At 41.2% G+C, this 17,934-nt stretch overlaps 1 protein-coding gene across 13 annotated transcripts in view; it reads left to right on the top strand.

Annotated features, from left to right (window-relative positions):
* Nucleotides 1-17,934, top strand: part of TDRD7 (tudor domain containing 7) — a 113,661-nt gene that overhangs the window by 80,691 nt on the left and 15,036 nt on the right. For 5 of the 13 annotated variants that reach the window (XM_038401541.2, XM_038401549.2, XM_038401542.2 and 2 more), the window contains 6 exons: nt 1,941-2,143; nt 2,268-2,429; nt 7,630-7,713; nt 8,170-8,304; nt 9,128-9,238; nt 13,644-14,143. In XM_038401541.2, the coding sequence (XP_038257469.1) occupies nt 1,941-2,143; nt 2,268-2,429; nt 7,630-7,713; nt 8,170-8,304; nt 9,128-9,238; nt 13,644-14,143 (1,195 nt within the window). The remainder of the gene's footprint in view (nt 1-1,940; nt 2,144-2,267; nt 2,430-7,629; nt 7,714-8,169; nt 8,305-9,127; nt 9,239-13,643; nt 14,144-17,934) is intronic. The other 8 variants (XM_038401551.2, XM_038401558.2, XM_038401552.2 and 5 more) reach the window with 2 other exon arrangements.

The following is a 17,934-nucleotide window of genomic DNA, read 5'->3' as shown; positions in this document are numbered from 1 at the left end:
ACCAGACCGTATGCACAGTCTGCTGCATCAAGAGAGGACACAAATATAGGGAAAGCAGTCCTTCAGTCCGTCTTCCGATGAGATTCCAGGCCCCACTGCCTGGGGTAACAGCTTGGGAGACACCAACAGTGTAATGGACACGTGGAAGTTCTCGAAGAAAGAACAGTTACTTTACCTTCTCATAACTGTTCTTTGAGATGTGTTGGATATGTCCATTCATGACCTATCCTCCTCTTCCAACACATCAGTCTACCATTGACTTCCTGTGCAAAGGAAATAGGGGAGGGTTCTGCATTCCAGAGCATGCGCAGTTTGTATGGGGGTATGGCCCCCCTTATACATATCACTAGGGAGAACTCTCACGCACCAGTACACTGCAGGCATATGTGCCTGCAGTGTATCTAGAACAGCGTTGGAGAAGGTAAGTAACCATTTCTTCTGTTGCATGAAGAGTTTGGAGGTTTGTTCTTGTTCCAGTGTGTTTGGAAAAAGCCCAAGACTCCTTGAATTTAAAGGGATGGGGGACAAAGAGAGGCTGGGAGTGGCCTCTATCCCCCAAAATGGCCAATGGCATGGTTTAGGCAGACTAGGGACTGGAACCTGGGTTTTCCACATCCATATGACTGCCCTAACTATTGGGCTATATGCTATTCTGGGATAGGGGATCTCTTTCTTTTGTCCACAAATTCCACCCTGGACCCGAGAAATCTTTCTAATTAATGTATTGTTTCAACAAAACATATTTGAAAAATTTCAGTTTCAACAAAAAAAAAAAAATTTTGTTGGAAAAATTCCTGATCAGCTCTACTAGGTGACGGTCTGCATCTTTAGTCACTTATTTACATCTGTAAATGTGACCTGAAGTGACTTGCCCATATGCTCAGGGTTTAGCTGATCACCATATTTGGGGCTGGGAAGGAATTTTCCTCTAGGGCAGATTGGAAGAGGCCCTGGAGGTTTTCGCCTTCCTCTGTAGCAAGGGGCACAGGTCACTTGCTGGAGGATTCTCTGCTCCTTGAAGTCTTTAAACCATGATTTGAGGACTTCAATAGCTCAGACATAGGTGAGAGGTTTTTCGCAGGAGTGGGTGGGTGAGATTCTGTGGCCTGCGTTGTGCAGGAGGTCAGACTAGATGATCATAATGATTCCTTCTGACCTTAATATCTATGACCTAGGTCATGCATGCCTGTGGCAGACCTCGGAATTTAATCCAGGTATGAATCCCAGTCCAGTTGCCTTCACCACAAGATCACCTCGTGTCTCTCACCATATCTTAAATTACATTGTAAACTCTTCACAGCAGCGACCTGTGGTTTGGCAGTGGCTCTGCTTATGCTTCATTTCTGGTCTCCCACTGCTCCATCCGGCCTCCAACGCCTTCCAGGTTGAGGGGACTTAGCCTTCCAGCTAGGTCACGTAAGAGTTCCACCCCGGATACTCGAAGGCCCAAGTAAATGCACAGAATGTAAACTCTTCGCTTCCTTAGGGATGCTGTGATAGACAGCAGCCCGCCCTGGTTCCTGGCCTTAGCCAGTCTTGTCTCCCGCAGTGAGAGCTCCAAGTCTGTTTTCCCTTTTTATAGAGCAGTTAAAACTTAGAACCTACTGTAGCTTGCATTCATGATCTTAGTATAAGAAAATGGCCATTTGGCCAATGGCAAGAGTGACCATGGAGAATATTTTTTCTTTGGCATATTGCTTTGCTTTACAAATCCCCTTTATTAGTCTTGAAAGTGTATGATGCAAAAACATTTGGGGGGGGAAAAATTACACTAAAGAAGGTTACAGAAAACCAGGGGGAGGTCTCTTTACAAATACAGTACATCTCCTGTTGTGTTCTGATTCTTGGAGCTGAGCTTCCAAACCTGGCAGAGATACTATACTTCCCTGTGGGAAATTTCAAGGTAAATGTGTGGAAATTCTGAACTGCTTGTTTCACAGGACTGGAAGTCTTTTGTGATGATCCTGCTTTAGTGAAAGTTGTTGAGTCACAAACCTGTGGCAAGATATTTGCTGTGGAAATACTGGAAAAGAGTGATATTCCACTTGTTGTTCTGTATGACACCTCAGGAGAGGATGATATAAATATCAACGTCACCTGTCTGAAGGCCTTATGTGACAAATCCCTTGAACTACACCTTCAGGTACTATTTTATTTATGATGTAATACTTGTTCGTTTAAAATTCTGAAGTGTTACATCATGGGGAAGGAGTGGAGTACAATACCAGAAACTTGTTAAATTTCTTCCTTCAAATATTTTGTTGCAGGCAGATGCTTTATATACAAATGTTAGAGTCACCAACGTTTGCTCTGACGGAACCCTATATTGCCAGGTGCCATCGAAGGGCCTAGCCAAACTCTGCGAGATCTTGCAAAAGTTGGAAGACTACTTCCATTACAAGGTGTGTAAGGAGAAGGGAGGTGCTGAGGTAATATATTTTTTTTTTTTTTACTGTCTTACACTCCCTGCCTCTCAGCTTAACTCTTTACAGAGGCTCCGAGCAGGAATTCTGTCTTTTTCAGGACGTTTCAGAAAGCATTAGTATTAAACAGGGCTGTTATTTAAAACCCTGAATGTAGCTTTTAATAATGTTCCCAGCCAGCTTCAGAGTACCATACAATTTCTTAGTAAAAGCTTTATTAAACACAAAAAATATTGTAAATAGTTTTTGGAATACTTATGAATAATTTCTTAAACAAAAGCTAGTAAACTGGATGTAGTAAATTTCCTGTTCTCTCTCATACAGACTTCCCCACTTTGTTGCTCTTATATATTTCAACGCAAGTTTTCAACATGACGTTTACACTTCTGTATGTTAGTGCACACAAACACTCTGTTTCTTCAGGTGATTTTTTTAGTCTTTATAGAGTGACCATGATTTATATAGTGTGTCGTCTGCACTCTTCTGAGCTTGACAATGGAAAAACCTGAGTTGCAGCCCAACTCTTTGAGCCTTGTCAGGAAACAAAAGTCTGGGGACCCTACTAGCTAGCAGGATTCCAACCCTCGAGTTAATAGTTGACTGGCTTACTTGTTGGTGAGACAGAAATCTGGAGTCTGTATCGATACAGATATTGGGATCAGCATATCCACTATCCATTCCCTGGATCTCTAAGACTCTCATTCTGTAGAGCATGAGCTTTTCCCCATGAGCCAAGTCAGGTAAGAGTATACAAACCATCACCTCACTGAGCTCTGCCCCGTTCTCTCTTTAACTGGAGCAAGACTGCAGTTTAACTCCATTAGCTAATAGCTAAATGTAGGTTCCATAGTCTCTGTAGCCACTAGGTGTGACAAATTCTCCTTGCCCAGATCCCCCCTCTAGGTCTGTAAAACACACTACCGTGGAGTCAAACATTATTTAATAGACTGCTTCCTTAATAAGGAAAGCTGAACTAGCACTGACCTGTGTCCTAAGTGGGACAGGGATAGGGACCTAGCCCTTGCAGCAGACATGTCTTGGTCCTGTATGGATCAGCCATTAAGTCCACAGGACTATCTTTAACTCCTGTATTTATACCCGTTCCCCTCAGAATCTGGCTACATTCTCAGATGATAAATAGCATGGGACCTTCAAGACTGCTTGCCCTAAAGGAAAACATCTCATACAACTTCTTAAAAAAAGTTTCTGAGCATGTGTAGCAACTGCCACACCCAATTTCTGAATGTTCCTGGCCCTCTCTTAGTGAGTCCCTCTGCCCTGCAGTTTGCAGATGTGCAGGCAGAGACTTCAAACAGAAATTTGTGATTCCTTTCTTTGTGTCAAAAAGTCAAATACACTATAAAGCATGTGGGTTACAGCTGTTTTCAAATCTGTAATGAGCTAAGATGGAAATGAGGAGAGCTTTCATCATCATCCCTTTTGGCTCCAGGATATTGGAGATACTTGACATTCTAATACACAGCCTGATGAATGTTTTAGTCTCCTTGCTGAAGCTTTTACAAACCATCTCTTGTAGTAGTCTCTGCTCTTGGTCTGTCACTTTTATGCTTTTCTGGATAAGAATGGTTTACAATCAACCCAATAGGTTTCCTGCTCATATAAACAATCAAGATGCTCTCCCCCACCCCCCAAGAGATCCCCTTGTGCCTCTCATTCTTGCCTGACTTTTCTGATAGGCAAGGCTTTTGTAGAGGTGAGGTGCAAGCCCACTGTAGCACTTGCAAGACCCACATGCCACATCAAAGTAAAAAGCAGTGCAGTTAAGCAGACCAGTTTTTAAACCTTTTCCAGCTTTGCCTGTCAAGGTTTAGGGTAGCTCTGGTTCATAGATTCATAGATACTAAGGTCAGAAAGGACCATTCTGATCATCTAGTCCGACCTCCTGCACAGCGCAGGCCACAGAATCTCACCCACCCACTCCTACAAAAAACCTCACCTATGTCTGAGCTATTGAAGTCCTCAAATTGTGATTTAAAGACTTCAAGGAGCAGAGAATCCTCCAGCAAGTGACCCGTGCCCCATGCTACAGAGGAAGGCAAAAAACCTCCAGGGCCTCTTCCAACTGCCCTGGAGGAAAATTCCTTCCCGACCCCAAATATGGCAATCAGCTAAACCCTGAGCATATGGGCAAGATTCACCAGCCAGATACTACAGAAAATTCTTTCCTGGGTAACTCAGATCCCATCCATCTAATATCCCATCTCAGGGAATTAGTCCTATTTATCCTGAATATTTAAAGATCAATTACTTACCAAAATCCCATTATCCCATCATACCATCTCCTCCATAAACTTATTGAGTAGAATCTTAAAACCAGATAGATCTTTTGCCCCCACTGCTTCCCTTGGAAGGCTATTCCAAAACTTCACTCCTCTGATGGTTAAAAACCTTCATCTGATTTCAAGTCTAAACTTCCTGGTGGCCAGTTTATACCCATTTGTTCTTGTGTCCACATTGGTGCTGAGCTGAAATAATTCCTCTCCCTCTCCTATATTTATCCCTCTGATATATTTATAGAGAGCAATCATATCTCCCCTCAACCTTCTTTTAGTTAGGATAAACAAGCCAAGCTCCTTAAGTCTCTTTTCATAAGACAAGTTTTCCATTCCTCGGATCATCCTAGTAGCCCTTCTCTGTACCTGCTCCAGTTTGAATTCATCCTTTTTAAACATGGGAGACCAGACCTGCACGCAGTATTCTAGGTGAGGTCTCACCAGTGCCTTGTATAATGGTACTAAAACCTCCTTATCCCTACTGGAAATGCCTCTCCTGATGCATCCCAAAACTGCATTAGCTTTTTTTCACAGCCATATCACATTGGCAGCTCATAGTCATCCTATGATCAACCAATACTCCAAGGTCCTTCTCCTCTTCCATTACTTCTAATTGATGCGTCCCCAGCTTATAACTAAAATTCTTGTTATTAATCCCTAAATGCATGACTTCTCACTATTAAATTTCATCCTATTACTATTACTCCAGTTTACAAGATCATCCAGATCCTCTTGTATAATATCCCGATCCTTCTCTGAATTGGCAATACCTCCCAGCTTTGTATCATCTGCAAACTTTATTAGCACACTCCCACTTTTTGTGCCGAGGTCAGTAATAAAAAGATTAAATAAGATTGGTCCCAAAACCGATCCCTGAGGAATTCCACTGGTAACCTCCCTCCAGCCTGACAGTTCGCCTTTCAGTAGGACCCGTTGCAGTCTCCCCTTTAACCAATTCCTTATCCACCTTTTGATGTTCATATTGATTCCCATCTTCTCCAATTTAACTAATAATTCCCCATGTGGCACGGTATCAAATGCCTTACTGAAATCTAGGTAAATTAGATCCACTGCGTTTCCTTTATCTAAAAAATCTGTTACTTTCTCAAAGGAGGAGGTCAGGTTGGTTTGGCATGATCTACCTTTTGTAAAACCATGTTGTATTTTGTCCCATTTGCCATTGACTTCAATGTCCTTAACTAATTTCTCCTTCAAAATTTTTTCCAGGACCTTGCATACTACAGATGTCAAACTAACTGGCCTGTAGTTACCCGGATCACTTTTTTTTCCTTTCTTAAAAATAGGAACTATATTAGCAATTCTCCAATCATTCGGTACAACTCCTGAGTTTACAGATTCATTAAAAATTCTTGCTAATGGGCTTGCAATTTCAGGTGCCAATTCCTTTAATATTCTTGGATGTAGATTATCTGGGCCCCCCGATTTAGTCCCATTAAGCTGTTTGAGTTTCGCTTCTGCTTCAGATATGGTAATATCTACCTCCATATCCTCATTCCCATTTGTCATGCTACCATTATCCCTAAGATCCTCTTTAGCCTTATTAAAGACTGAGGCAAAGTGTTTAGATATTGGGCCATGCCTAGATTATCTTTAACCACCACTCCATCCTCAGTGTTTAGAGGCCCCACTTCTTCTTTCTTAGTTTTCTTATTTATATGGCTATAGAACCTTTTACTATTGGTTTTAATTCCCTTTGCAAGGTCCAACTTTACTCGACTTTTAGCCTGTCTCACTTTATCCCTATATGTTCTGACGTCAATTAGGTAGCTTTCCTTGCTGATCCCTCCCATCTTCCACTCCCTGTATGCTTTCTGCTTCTTCTTAATCACCTCTCTAAGATGCTTGCTCATCCAGCTTGGTCTACAACTCCTGCCTATGAATTTTTTCCCCTTTCTTGGGATACAGGCTTCCGATAGTTTCTGCATCTTTGATTTAAAGTAATCCCAGGCCTCCTCTACCTTTAGATCCATAAATTCTTCAGTCCAATCCACTTCCCCAACTAATTTCCTTAATTTTTGAAAGTCAGCCCTTTTGAAATCAAAAACTCTAGTTGCAGATTTATTTTTGTTAATCCTTCCGTTCAGTTTGAACTGAATTAGCTCATGATCACTTGAACGAAGATTATCCCCTACAACCATTTCTTCTATGAGGTCCTCACTACTCACCAAAATTAAATCTAAAATGGCATCCCCTCTAGTCGGTTCAGCAACCCCCATCACATAGACCTGCCTTTTCCTGGTGACAGTGCTATTCTCCAGTCTCTCCCCTGTTCCCTCTGGCTGCAAGTTCTTTCTGGTGCTCATTCTCTCCCTGGAAATATAACCTTGAGTATTTTTTTAAACAATCCCTTAGGACAGATCCAAAGTGATAAACAGAAACTATTTAAGTATCAGAGGGGTAGCCATGTTAGTGTGTATCTACAAAAACAATGAGGAGTCTGGTGGCACCTTAAAGACTAACCGATTTATTTGGGCATAAGCTTTCATGGGTAAAAAAACCCTCTTCAGATGCATGGAGTGAAAATTTACAAATACAGGTATAAATACATATTGGCACATGAAGAGAAGGGAGTTACCTTACAAGTGGAGAACCAGTGTTGAAGGCCAATTTAGTCAGGGTGGATGTGGTCCACTCCCAATAATTGGTGAGGAGGTGTCAATACCCAGAGAGGGAAAATTGCATTTCTATTGAGCCAGCCACTCCCAGTCCCTATTGAAGCCCAAGTTGATGCTGTTACATTTGCAAATGAATTGTAGCTCAGCAGTTTCTCTTTGAAGTCTGTTTCAGGAATACTCAATAACGGATTTAAAAGTAGCCATTCTTCCAAAAATAAATAAATAAATAAAAAATAAAAAACAGCCTTATTATTTACCCTTGTTTCTTTATCGTAGCAGGCACCTGAATGTTTCGTCTCATTACCTTTCTGTGGCAAAATCTGCTTGTTCCATTGTAAAGGAAAATGGGCTCGTGTGGAGGTAAGGAACAGGTGATTGGTTGGTTTTTTTCACCACTAAATGAACTTTCGTGTCTCAACTGAAAATTGCTGCTATTCTTCGATTTCCCACATAGCATCTGCTATTTTTGCAGGTCTGGGGATTGGCTAAAATCTGGATCACTGAATTCTTTGACACTGATTTTGGCATGTGTATCATTTTACATTGGCTACTTACTCAAATAGTAAACACACATAAGTAATCTTTTACTTGAGCTGATGGAATGTGGAATAGATCCCTGTAGGTCTATCCTACAGTTTTTATGTTGTCATTTAACATATTTCATTTCAACAAGCATAGCATCATAAAATGGAAAATAAAATGCACTGACAATATATTTTCTTCCATTTCCTTAAAATATTTATTTGCTTTTTAAAGATACTATGTTGATCTCTTGCTAGTAACAAGTTATCCTTACCACTCGCATTCTCATTTCAGATAACAAGCGTTCACAGTAGTCGTGCACTAGATGTGCAGTTCATGGATACTGGAACAGTTGCATCTGTAAAAGTATCGGAGCTTCGAGATATTCCATCACAGTTCCTGAGAGAAATAATCACCCTACCACCCCAGGTACAAACATCATTTTTAAGTAAAACTGATTGCCTCTATACCTCTCTTGGCCATGTCTTAGTCTTGATAATTTTAGATGTGTGCTCTGCAATGATTTGTGGTTTGAAAACGTTTTAAGGTTGCCTGTTCTGCACTATGGACTACAGGGGTGTGAACTGCTAAAGGCCTCCTGTGGACATTGCTGGCGCAAGCTAAAAGGAACCAAAGTTCATGTTCACGTAGTCCTCTTTCAAACTGGGCTACATTAACGTGAACTTATGTACCTTTTAATTTGCTCCAGCAGCATCCAATCAAGGCAGTTAACACAAAACACTTTGGTGCCCTCTGCAGTTGTTCTCTCTCTCTCTCTCTCTCTCACACACACACACACACACACACACACACACACACACACACACACACACACACACACACACTCTCTCTCTCTCCCTCCCTCCCTTGTGGACCACACTTGAGCACAGTGTAAATGTAGCCTTAGAATTAATGTTACGTTGTGCACTCTAACTTTTTATAGTGTACAATTTTAAATAAATACAGATTACAGATTGTGTGCTAACAGTAGAAGGCTGTGATGGAAGTCTTACTATATGGGTAAAGGGACTCCATTCTGCAGACCACCGCATTCTTACTGGTTGAAGTAACTTGCTACATAATAGGCTCCTTCTTTCACTCTTTTAATGCCATATATCTTTTAATCCATCTGAGTTAAAGCTTATAATAAACTACCTAGTTTCTGTGCAGGTAAACTTCAATAGTATAACATCATCTGTTGAAGAGTGCCATGTAATTAAATTGTACCATTAACATACTCCATGTCTTTTAGGCTATGAAGTGCTGTTTAGCAGATCTTCCCCGTAACATTGGCATGTGGACTCCAGATGCTGTATTGTGGCTGAGAGATACAGTATTAAATTGTCCTGATTGCAGCATTAAGGTAAATGTAAATATCTCAAACACTTGAAATTCAATAAAATATGGAATACCGGGTTAAAATGTGAATGAAGAGTTGTAATAAAATGTCATCATGAAGTTACAGGAACTTGGTACCTTCACCCTCCACTAGACATTCAGGTTTTGATACAAAAAAACAAAATTCTTTCAGGCTTAAAAATGTTTACCTAAATTAGTTTTGTTTGAAAAGCTATTATACTAGACAATTTACAGCTTTGTAGCCTCCCCTAACATTTGTATTCTGTATGAATTCATCATTTTTTGACACATTTGATACAAAGCATATTTGCTTGCATTTTCCAGCAATCACTTCTTATACAGTTCTTGGATCTGCATTTAAAGAAGATACAGAATTTTCCCCCTTCCAAATTCTCCTGTTCTAGATCAGTGTAATTCCTTCTTACCAGCAAATGAGGGCAAGAAAAAAGCAAAACTCTTGGTGTGCTTCCTCATAAAAAATGAAGTGGGTGGATGACCCTGCTCAGTTATTTTCATGTCTCCAGCAGGTGGAGGTAACTCTTCCAGCTGGCTAGGAGAGGAATTTTTTAGTTTTCTGTTCTTATTTGCTTTTATTTCTATATGACAAGTCACTACCCTCAAGCCAGGCTGTGACTACTGTGCGCCAGCTTGCTGCTCAGTAACGTCCGATGTGAAAGTTCCATTAAGCCATGCTCTGGGATTTTCACTGCGATGTAGCAGTGTCCACACCAGATGTTACGGCATGGCAAACCAGTGTGCCATAGATTCACACCCTGGCTTGCAGTGTAGTAACTAGCCAAGTAAATAGGCCCTAACACAATGTAGTTTAATTTAGTACAGTCCATTTACAGACTCATTTTTTTGTAATATGCTGAGTAGATGTCAACCATTTTTAGTGTGACCTAATAGTCTGGGAGCACCCTTCAAAGGGAAACAAGTGTTCAGAGTCTGCTATAATTAGTACATTACAGGGGATCTTCTGAAAAATCTTGCCCCTAATTTCATTACGGGGTACCACCATGAGTGCACCTTTTGAGAAGCACTTTGTAGCTTTCCCTTTTCTTGTCTGCTTTAATCTTGAATACTGCACATTTAAAATACTGCTGGTCTAGTCTGGCATATGTAGATATTGTAAAATGATATTGTCAAATGTGTGGCTGCGTGTGTTTCCTCTGTGTGCCATCCCAGCTCTGTGCAGACAGCTGGCACAGCAGACCTCGATCAAACTGCCCAATAACCACGAGATCCATTAAGGTACGAAGGCACCCGGACAGGTTTATTGTCAACAAAGAAAGGTAATACCATCCGGCAGACTCTACGGGGATGCTAAGTCATGTATGCCCGTGACAATGGATGCAGCTCAGTGAATGGCAGGACTTTCTATTCCCCCCCCACCCCCCAGGCTGGCCAAAGACGCTCCCTCTGAGACTCCATTTTATACACCAATACAAAGAAGTATTTTAACCATAGTTAGTTACTTCCCCCTGACATGGGTTGTTACCATCCATTACCTTGTACATGTTGGTTCGATCAAAACATATCTATCCATTATACTGTCATCTTGACCTTCTCTTTAGGAGGGGTCAGTGTGTTCTCGTTATCTTTGGGATGTGTTTGTACCATACTTGGTATCAGGGTACTTGTACCATACTTCTGGAATGCATTTGTGTGAGTGTCCGCCTTCATGTAGTAACTAAGGTTGGAATTTTCAAAAGAGATTAGATACTTAACTCCCACAGAAAATCAGTGGGATTTGTGTACCTAACCCTCTTATACTCTTTAAAAATCTAAGATTTTAGTACTTCTTTGCTCTGAACAAATTCTCATTCAGCATCACTCAATGGCAAAATATGCTCAACCTTAGGACAGTGCGTTTTATCTTTTTCTTTCCATATCTTCCTTTCTGGGTCTTTCCCCCCCCCCTTCCATCTGCATTTTCCTGTCTGCAACAACTCTTGATTCCTACTCCCTTCCCCATTTCATCTGCTAAGGTGATCTGGCTATGAAATATTTAATGCTGACGCTTGAAACATCCTATTGAGTAATTGGGGCAGGGCTATTCACATTTGTCAGTCCACGAGGATGTGGTTTTCCACAGTTTTGTCTCCTGATTTACATTAGCGTATGAAAGAGAAGAATCAAAATCTGTTGCTTCAATCTCTGCAGATTCATGAAGGTAAGATTACTTTGGATTACTCAGCTTGCAAAGTTTCAGAGTAGCAGCTGTGTTAGTCTGTATTCGCAAAAAGAAAAGGAGTACTTGTGGCACCTTAGAGACTAACAAATTTATTTGAGCATAAGCTTTTGTGAGCTACAGCTCACTTGGAATTGTTATCATGAAGGCTAGAATCTACTTGGTCTTGTAAATGAAATTTTAGCATCTAGAGAATCCAGATATGCCATGAGGGCTGAAGAAATGCATCAAGTAGGCTAGAAGATTAATACTGCAGCCATAATAGGTTGCTTTTTTCTTGTCTCCCATCTGCTAGTATGATGTGTTACTATCCACTTTTCTGGCCTGAATTATGTGGTCTCTGAAAAATTAAATTAACATGTAAGAAATTAGTTATCTACACTGCCAAATTCACACTCCAGAGCACTTTTGCCCGTAATACTAGTGTTACTAATGTAACATAGCAAAAATCATTAAACCAATGCTTTAAAAATGGGTGCCCAAAGGTGGTATTCTAAGTTGGTGGGAGCTGCTGTGTTCTCAGGGCATTTGAAAATTAGGTAGTTTTATTTAGGGGCTGAAGTATGAACTTGGAAGTCTAACTGTAGGCATCCATTTTGGAAAATCTAGGCCTATATTTAATAGGTTCCATGATCTAAGTCTGGAGAATTTCCCCTCTGCTCTCCTGACTTCTGTCCAAGCCATTCCTTCAGACCTCCTAAAATGCTCACTTCCTGTGGACCTTATCTTTTATTCCACTTATTTTAAAAAGCTGTAAAGATGCATAGATTCACAGTGGAAATCTGTTGATGATAACTTGGTTTTCTGCACTGACTAAATATGAGTTAATGATAAAAGCAACTTTTAATAATTGTTTTACAGCATTCTTGAGACTTCTAGTGATCATAAAAATTTACTAATTTCCCTCAAGTTCTTGATGCAAAGTTGCCCCATGTATGTGTATATATAGTATTTCAGTCAATAATATTTGTTAAGACATAAACATACCTAACACATCAAGCAGTGTATGTTAAGCATACACAAAATCCTAACTTAACACACAACCTAAAAAGTAAGGAATTGAAAAATTCAGACTACAGTGTGGGCCTTCTACTCTGTGCATCTGTGTAGCAATCATCATATGTCAGGGAACATCATAACTTTAATTCTTCCCTAAGGGGGATACCAGCATTCCAGCACCACCACAAGCAGACAAGATTTCTCTCCCTGTTTCCTTTGTCAACGATCTCAATACAAATGCCTGAAGAGTAGCAAAAGTGGTTCCCTATGCACTGGCAACTGCCTGTTTGGATGTAGGGAACATTACTGGGGTCATAAGTGGGGGCAGATGACAAAATACAGAACTGTGCCTCCCTATAACTGTTCAGAAAGGCTCCCACGTACCTTGTTGGAGAATGATTGCAGCCAACCCATACCGTGTTCTTTGTTTAGCCTTGGCATGTAAGGATTCACTTATAATGAATACTAATATTTTTTTAAATTGACATGAGACACCCCATTGAGCTATCACTAACTACGGACTTCAGACTTTCTGCAGTCTCGCTTTTAGTCAGGGGGGTCTGAAAAATTGAGACTCGAAATGAGACCTTTAAGATCAATTTTTAATTGTTTAGAACTCATACTAACAGATTTCTTTGAAAATGCTAAACTCTGAGATTTTACTGTAAATTTGATGCAGACACACATTTTTCCATACAAAACTCAGTCTCTAAGGTGCCACAAGTACTCCTTTTCTTTTTGCGGATACAGACTGACACGGCTGCTACTCTGAACTCTTGCAGTAAGTGTAAAATGGAGCCCAACCCCTAGGATGACCAGATGTCCCGATTTTATAGAGAGAGTCCCAATTCTGGGTTCTTTTTCTTATATAGGCTCTTATTACCTCCCCACCCTGTCCCGATTTTTCACATTTGCTGTCTGGTCACCCTAGCCCAACCTCAACGATGGTGTTGCTCCTACTCTTCCAAATTGAGCAGTTTGCTGCACTTGCCGTTTTCAGCCATTGTGAATACCTTTGTCCACATATTTTGTTAGCTTTACCTTAGCAGTAAACTATTTGTGCCAAGTCTTCAAAAATATTATTTCAAAATAAATTAATGTTAACGTAACCATTCCAGTTTTTCCTCCCGTAAAAGGCTTTAATCTTGTTTCATACAAAATTAAAGGTGCAGATGCATTTAATAATAGGAGTTTACTTTATTTCTTTCCTTTAAAGGTTTCTAAATTGGATGACTCAAAGGGAATTGCACATATTTACTTGTTTACTCCCAAGAACTTCCCAGATCCTGATCGGAGCATCAATCGGCAGATCACTAATGAGGACTTGTGGAAGCATCAGAAAGATGTCTTCTTGAGTGTTGCACCCAGTGGAGCTAGTCCTATAAAAGGGAAAAGTGATACTATCCTTGCTCCAGAATTACTTGGCCTAAGCCTCAAGAAAAGCCTCATGGGGTCAATCAAGCTTGCTCCAGAACCCGGCAGTGTGGTGCCTACTGTTGACATGCCGCCACTTCTACCCTTACCGAAACCTGGTGAGCACATGGATGTCTATGTTTCAGTGGCCTGCCACCCTGGTCACTTTGTCGTCCAGCCTTGGCAAGAGATCCACAACCTAGAAGTCCTCATGGAAGAAATGATTCTGTACTACAGCATGGCAGAGGAGAGATCCATTGCTGTTAAGAAGAACAATCTGTATGCTGCTAAAGTAGAAAATAAGTAAGTAGATGCTTTTGTAAAAGATATGTATTATCTTGAGGAAGGCTGTTGTCTATGGTGATACTTGCAGGGTCCAAATGCCCAGCGCTAGCATTAGAGATGTGCACTGAGAAATCTTAATTGTTGCTCAATCTTCTCAGAGTTAGATTAACATGAATTATGCATTTCTAGCTAATGTTTGGCCTCATTCCAGTTCACAAGGAAAGTGTCCACATTTCAGATTGTCAGTAATCTGAGACCAAGGAAGGTGAATGAGGCTGTAGACTCTATGTGCCTCCATGTCAGAGTTAGAACACAGTGATTAAAACACTGCTTCTGTTCCTGCTGTGCCTGATCTGATGCTCTCAGTTTAGCCACAGGTCTGTCAATCAAGCATTTTTTTTGCCAGCAGTAAATTCACATGAAAATTATTTGCCCCTTGATTACTAGTTATTTATCACTGTGAGTATAAGATTTTTTTTCATCACAACTGTTTCCATCAAATGGCTATTTTAATTTAGCTATACCATACAAAAATCTCTTTAAAGTAGTAGTGTTGCACACAATTACAGTCTGAGCATTTAAAAGGCCAGGTAAGAGTTAGTGGAAGAACAATTTATACAGATTCTACTATTGTTCCGAAATACATATTGGGGAGTCTTCGGAAGTCATCTTGTACATGTGCCTAGAGCTCTCGTGGTGGGTTCATTTTCATTCATCTAAATAATCAGTCAGAAATCTGTCTGCCTTGTTGTTTCCATGTTATTCCCCTTCCACTGACTCCCCCTTTTCCATCTCATACTTGTTTTTCCCTGTTAGGGCCCATTGTGACTTACCTTTTTCCGAGCTATTAGGCACTTTAACGCTTTTTACTTTAGTCCCATTGACTTTCATTGAAACTTAACCAGTCACTTTTTGAAAAAATGTGACTTAAACACTAAGGTACTTCTAAAAATTTTACCCATCATTTCCTGTATGACACACAGCAGTCAGTGCCCGTCCTTGCTGTTCGAACAATTTAACTGTTGTTGTACATGAGGGTTCTTTCATGCTGTCTCCTTCCCGTTCCGGCGCTGTCCCAGGGAGAGGGCAGGTCTGTGACCCTGGGCACCTTGGAAATGCTGATTGGCTAGCTGTGGGGGGATTTTGTTCTGCCACTCAGTAGGGGTCACCAAAAATATTCTCCACCCTGGCCAGAAAAACAGCCTGAAACTCCTGCCCATGGAGCTCCTTGTAAATGTCTGCAAAGCCTCTGTTTCGTCATTCAAATCACTCCTTAAAAATTCACCTCTGCCATGATATCACTATATAACATTTTGATACTGGCTAGGTAATATGTGTACTTGTTTCCTAGAATGGTCAAAGTTTTTGCTTTTTAAAAAATGGGTTTTCCTACTACACTTTTTCAATAGAAAATTGTAAAACTATTTTTCAAATGTATTTTTCAGTTTTTGGATTTGGATCTTTTCTATTCCTCCTACATGTGCGGTTTTTGTTTTTGTTTTTTTTAAATTCCAAACCAAAAAAGAAAGGGGTAGACCGCGTTCATTTCTTTCCTCTCCCAAACACCTGCTTTACCACATTTTTCTGTTGTTCTCTCTCCCCTCTTTTTCTAATGAGGGAGGGAGTAAAGGGAGGAGGAGGACTCCAGAAATGATAAAACAATTCTTGTTTCATGTTTGTCGTTTTGTTTGTAGCTGTGTTAGTCCCAGAACATTAGAGAGACAGGATGGGTGAGGTAATATCTTTTACTGGATCAACTTCTGTTGGTGAAAGAGACAAGACTTTGAACCACACAGAGCTCTTACACAGATCAGATCCGAAGAGGTACCAATAAAAGATCTTCATCTTTGTGTGCTTGCTCATAAAATCATAGAATATCAGGGTTGGAAGGGAACTCAGGAGCTCATCTAATACAACCCCCTGCTCAAAGCAGGACCAATCCCTAACTAAATCATCCCAGCCAGGGCTTTGTCAAGCCTGACCTTAAAAACCTCTAAGGAAGGAGATTCCACCACCTCCCTAGGTAACCCACTCCAGTGGTTCGCCACCCTCCTAGTGAAAAAGTTTTACCTAATATCCAACCTAATCCTCCCCCACTACAACCTGAGACCATTACTCCTTGCTCTGTCATCTGCTACCACTAAGAAGAGTATAGATCCATCCTCTTTGGAACCCCCTTTCAAGTAGTTGAAAGCAGCTATCAAATCCCCCCTCATTCTTCTCTTCTGCAGAATAAATAATCCTCATAAATCATGTGTTCCAGCCCCCTAATCATTTTTGTTGACCTCCGCTGGACTCTTTCCAATTTTTTCACATCCTTCTTGTAGTGTGGGGCCCAAAACTGGACATAGTACTCCAGATGAGACCTCACCAATGCCAAATAGAGGGGAATGATCGCGTCCCTCAATCTGCTGGCAATGCTCCTACTTATACATCCCAAAATGCTGTTAGCCTTCTTGGCAACAAGGGCACACTGTTGACCCATATACAGCTTCTCATCCACTAACCCCTAGGTCCTTTTCTGCAGAACTGCTGCCTAGCCGCTCGGTCCCTAGTCTGTAGCAGTGCATGGGATTCTTCCGTCCTAAGTGCAGGACTCTGCACTTGTCCTTGTTGAACCTCATCAGATTTCTTTTGGCCCAATCCTCTAATTTGTCTAGGTCCCTCTGGATCCTATCCCTACCCTCCAGCGTATCTACCATTCCTTCCAGTTTAGTGTCTTCTGCAAACTTACTGAGGGTGCAATCCACACTATCCTCCAGATCATTAATGAAGATATTGAACAAAACCGGTTCCAGGACCAACCCTTGGGGTACTCCGCTTGATACCGGCTGCCAACTAGACATGGAGCCATTGATCGCTACCAGTTGAGCCCAACGATCTAAACAGCTTTTTATCCACCTTTTAGTCCATTCATCTAGCCCACACTTCTTTAACTTGCTGGCAAGAATATTGTGGGAGACTATATCAAAAGCTTTGCTAAAATCAAGGAATAACATGTCCACTGTGTTCCCCCCATCCACAGAGCCAGTTATCTCATCAGAGAAGGCAATTAGGTTAGTCAGGCATGACTTGCCCTTGGTGAATCCATGCTGACTGTTCCTGATCACTTTCCTCTCCTCTAAGTGCTTCAGAATTGATTCCTTGAGGATCTGCTCCATGATTTTTCCCGGTACTCAGCTGAGGCTGACTGGCCTGTAGTTCCCCAGATCCTCCTCCTTCCCTTTTTTAAAGATGGGCACTACATTAGCCTTTTTCCAGTTACCTGGGACCTCCCTGATCGCCATGAGTTTTCAAAGATAATGGCCAATGGCTCTGCAGTCATATCCACCAACTCCTTTAGCACGCTCGGATGTAGCACATCTGGCCCCATGGACTTGTGCTCGTCCAGCTTTCCTAAATAGTCCCGAACCACTTCTTTTTCCACAGATGGCTGGTCACCTTCTCCCCATGCTGTGCTGCCCAGTGCAGTAGTCTGGGAGTTGACCTTGTTTGTGAAGACAGAGGCAAAAAAAGCATTGAGTACATTAGCTTTTTCTACATCCTCTGTCACTAGGTTGCCTTCCTCATTCAGTAAGGGGCCCCACACTTTCCTTGACCAGCTTCTTTTTGCTAACATAGCTGAAGAAACCCTTCTTGTTACTCTTAACATCTCTTGCTAGCTGCAACTCCAAGTGTGATTTGGCCTTCCTGATTTCACTTCTGCATGCCTGAGCAATATTTTTATACTCCTCCCTGGCGATTTGTCCAATCTTCCACTTCTTGTAAGCTTCTTTTTTGTGTTTAAGATCAGCAAGGATTTCACTGTT

This window comes from Dermochelys coriacea, chromosome 5, assembly GCF_009764565.3.
Source record: "Dermochelys coriacea isolate rDerCor1 chromosome 5, rDerCor1.pri.v4, whole genome shotgun sequence".
Classification (NCBI taxonomy): domain Eukaryota; kingdom Metazoa; phylum Chordata; order Testudines; family Dermochelyidae; genus Dermochelys; species Dermochelys coriacea.
This window is presented reverse-complemented; position numbering and strand designations above follow the sequence as displayed.